The sequence below is a fragment of the Volvox carteri genome (assembly GCF_000143455.1).
Source record: "Volvox carteri f. nagariensis unplaced genomic scaffold VOLCAscaffold_72, whole genome shotgun sequence".
In the NCBI taxonomy this organism is placed as follows: domain Eukaryota; kingdom Viridiplantae; phylum Chlorophyta; class Chlorophyceae; order Chlamydomonadales; family Volvocaceae; genus Volvox; species Volvox carteri.
In genome coordinates this window covers 468,911-472,654 of record NW_003307615.1, presented here as the reverse complement: position 1 = coordinate 472,654, position 3,744 = coordinate 468,911, and the positions used below count along the sequence as shown (strand labels likewise).

General features: G+C 49.1%; 1 protein-coding gene across 1 annotated transcript in view; it reads left to right on the top strand.

The window, feature by feature from the left end:
- Positions 1-3,496: 3,496 nt before the first annotated feature.
- The window catches only part of VOLCADRAFT_107648 (uncharacterized protein), a gene marked incomplete at both ends in the record, with an annotated part of 4,863 nt that continues 4,615 nt past the window's right edge, over positions 3,497-3,744 (top strand). Inside the window, one exon of the mRNA XM_002957341.1 lies at positions 3,497-3,649. Within this exon, the coding sequence (XP_002957387.1) occupies positions 3,497-3,649 (153 nt within the window). The remainder of the gene's footprint in view (positions 3,650-3,744) is intronic.

Genomic DNA, 3,744 nt, shown 5'->3' with positions numbered 1-3,744 from the left:
AAGTTTATACTTTCTGCTCAAATTTTTATGTTCCTACCGATCCGGGCATGGATATCGATGTTAATGCTACCTTTGCTAAGGAGAAGCGCCATCGCTATTCACCTGCCGAAACATTCCAGAGCTTCTATTTATGCATCCCGTAGCCATGTAATATGTTTTCATATTAGTGACAAAGGGATTTCAGGGTATTAGGACGTAACAGTTCCAAATATGCCAGGCCACGGCGATCGACTTGCGGTCGGCAGGTGGGTCCTCCGTGTTAAATCTCCCGCACTTTTCACCACAGCAGGTAAAAGGGCCTCAAAAAACTCTAGGGCTATTTGAGACGCCCTCATCCAATAACAAATGCTGAAGATTTCTGTGGGACTCGCATCCCGTAAGAGGTACCTTAGGTTTTGGCAGGGCGGTGCACCGACAGAAGGGCGCTTCAGCTTTCTTGGGGCCCATAACAAGATTCAGGTCCCACAAAATATCTTGACCTAAAAATGTCTTGCATGCAGCATAGGATGTTAAATTCTGACCGTTGAACGGGCTTCAGGTTGTCCCGTTATCTACCGGTATCAAGGATGAATACACAAATTGTTTTTGTAGTACTGGTGGCAGCCTCGTCAAGTAAGAGGAGACCACTGTATTTTGCATGCACAGTTCTTTTCCCGTGCAGCAGTTTGTTTACGCGCTTACTTATGTAGAGGCCCTGCTAGAGGATAACTAGGAAGCAAACAACTGATCGAGTATACGTTTAAGGTCCACTTGTTGCACATTTGGCGAGTAGACATGGAGAAACGCTTCGGAAGTTTCGGGTCGTACCGAAACTACCGAAAACAGAAATAGAGGTTCCCGAAGCCGCCCGGCTTGCAGAAATAGGATCATACGTATTTATGTATTACGAATGCCAAACTAATGCAAAAACGCATTTTCCTTCCGCTGCCTTGTAACAAGAATTGTACTGGAAGACAGAAATAGACAAGTTCCTGAAACCAGAAATACCCCATTTGCCGATGTCTGTTGGCGAGTGGTGGAGTTGTACGATGGCCCTCGTTGGGCATTGCGCGACGCGGCCGGTCTGAAGGTTCGGTCACCGGCGCAGACATATTGAACAAGACTAGTCTAATAGCCCTGCTACAAAATGATTGATGAACGCTTTATTTTATATCATACCTTGCATTACCAAGCGGGGCTTCTTAAGCTATGGGCCCGACCCGGTTTAACTGTTCGACTCGTCAACGGGAAATCGGTTCCGTAGCTACATTATCTTGCGTTGTGCTATGCTATGTGTTGTGTTATTCCAGTAAACCCTCATGTGGCCCAAGGATATCGTAACCTAGTGTTATATGTTATGTATTATATAACATAACAGAGGTCGGCGGGTCCGTACCACAGTCCCCGCAGCCGAAATCCTGCTTAAGGCCCCGGCTGCGGTCCCTAATGTGTGTGGTTGTTACAGTGGGCTCCAGACTCCCGAAGAGTAGAGCCATCGGGCCAGCTGGCCGTGCACTGCAGTAGAGACTAATATACCAATAGAGACCATCACCTCAGATAATTAACCGTTCATCGGTGACCGCTCCCGTGAGCATAGCAATGTGCCAGATATAATTCTCAAGAAGTGGTGATGTGCGCCAACAGAATCCCAACCTTTCCGTGGAATTCCCAAAGCTGCGAAACCCTGAAGGCGGCCCCAAAAGTCAACAATAACTCGACAAATGGCTTCTTCCGTAAGGGAAGGGCCAGGTAACAGTGCCGGGTTGGTTTTCATGTTTGCAGCCATATAACGTCTCCCATGCTCCATGGCTGACACCGCAGCAAGAGCCACAACATCCCAAACACATTGGTGCACTGTTTGTGGGGCTTGGACAAGCCAAAGTTGCTCCCTTGAGACTGGCAATCCTATTGAAAGAGTAAGTTGATCTGCTACTGCCTGTGCCACCGGACAGGCCCAGAAATGATGACAGCGAGGGGATACACCTCCCACTGAACCTACTGGATAACCTCCACAACCACATACTGTTGGCCGCGACATCCTAAGATGGGAATTTCCTAACATAGGCACCCCATCAACCGTGAGACGCCACCAAACCTCTTTTTGTTCATTTTCCCATCGCAAATGAGACCATAAACGATGGAATGTCCGTTGCAAAAGAAGGATAGCTTCATCCAATACCTCAGAAGAGCCCGTCGCCTCTTTGATGAAGAGGGTGTGGGCCACACGGCGAGCCATCGAAAATGGTGAAAGTTGCATATTAGTCGCTATTTTAGCGGATAAATGTTGAAATCTGATTGGAGGCCCTACACCCCATCTCCAACCAAGCCAGGGTTTGGGTAACCGACTCAATGGAGGGCACCATCGCTTCCCTAGATTCTACACTCAGCGGCAACAAAAGGCTAGCCGCCTGTCTCCAATTCGCCGGGATATCAGCTAAAAGAGCGACAATAGCATCCATACATTCCTGCCATTTACGATAGGTGCACAGGGATTTAGCTAGTGGGGTCCGCGGTTGGAGGTATTGATCCACTATTTGATGCCAAGCCTTGCGTATTGCTAGGCCTGCCTTGTCCGTTGCATTCATAACTCCATCCAAGGCCTCGCGCGCGCGAAGAACATCCCCCAACGTATGCAATGCTTTACAGCCCAGGAGGGCTCGAAATTCTAGTCCCGGGCGGATGTTATCTGACGGGACATTCAACCTCTTTTCTGGAAGAACAGGGTTTCCCCACAGAGGCAAATTCCAACACCACGCATTAGGAACTAACGGGTGATCATCAACATCCTCCACTGGGGGAAGGTATGCCAACGCTGTCACAATGCGCTGAATATCTGGCGGTAAAACGATTAATCCAAACCAAGGCACTCCCACCTGGGACGTAAAAATACACATAGGATTGTACTTGGGGTAAAGGCTATGCAGGAAAGAGTGCATGACCAACACCCATGGCGGACGTACTAAGACTGGTTGGACTATCCCCTTAACCCTAATGACCAAAATTTGACCAAAAGGCGTGATTTGCAGCCTCTATAATGGCCATTCGGGCCGCATGCTGGACTTGAACTCTGTTCTTGACTTTGTAAAAGACTCCCACGACTGAAATCATGCCTCCCGCAGCCTTGGAAACCGATTTGTTTCAAGCTCGCGAGGGCTCGTTAGGCCCAGACGAGCCAGGAGGCTCATGGACCGCAAGTTCTAGCGCAGCCTTAAGTAAAAAAGAAACATAAAAGGAAAAGGAAAAAAAGGGTTATGAACCCCATCTGCGAGAAAAAAACAGCAATTAGAGTGAGCGGCTATCGTAACCTAGTACTTTAGGGGAGCTGACGAATCTAACTGGACGGCAAGGGCACGGCACAACAGGCCCCCCGGAAACGCAACAAAATGGAGCTTTCTGACTCTTCTGCGCTTAAGCATAGCGCCACAAAGAGTGGCGTATCGCGCGCCGCAAAGTGTGATGTACCTTTGTTCCCTTGATGTGTCGCATAATAAAACATTACAGTTAGAGGTTGTGATAGATGCAACAAAAGATCAAAGTGGCGAACGGAGGTGAGCATCCTGGTCGCAGAAGAGGACGTGGCAGTCCTGATGATGACGTGCATGGCGCTGCTAATGGGCAGAAACGTTCTCCATGCGCTAATTTTCACGGTCCACAATTCAAGCGTGAACGTGTGCGGTCTGCGCCCCCACCCCACCCCTCCCCTCCCATTCCACCCCTTCCTGGACACCCTATCCCCAACCTTCTCCCCACCTTTACATGACCTCC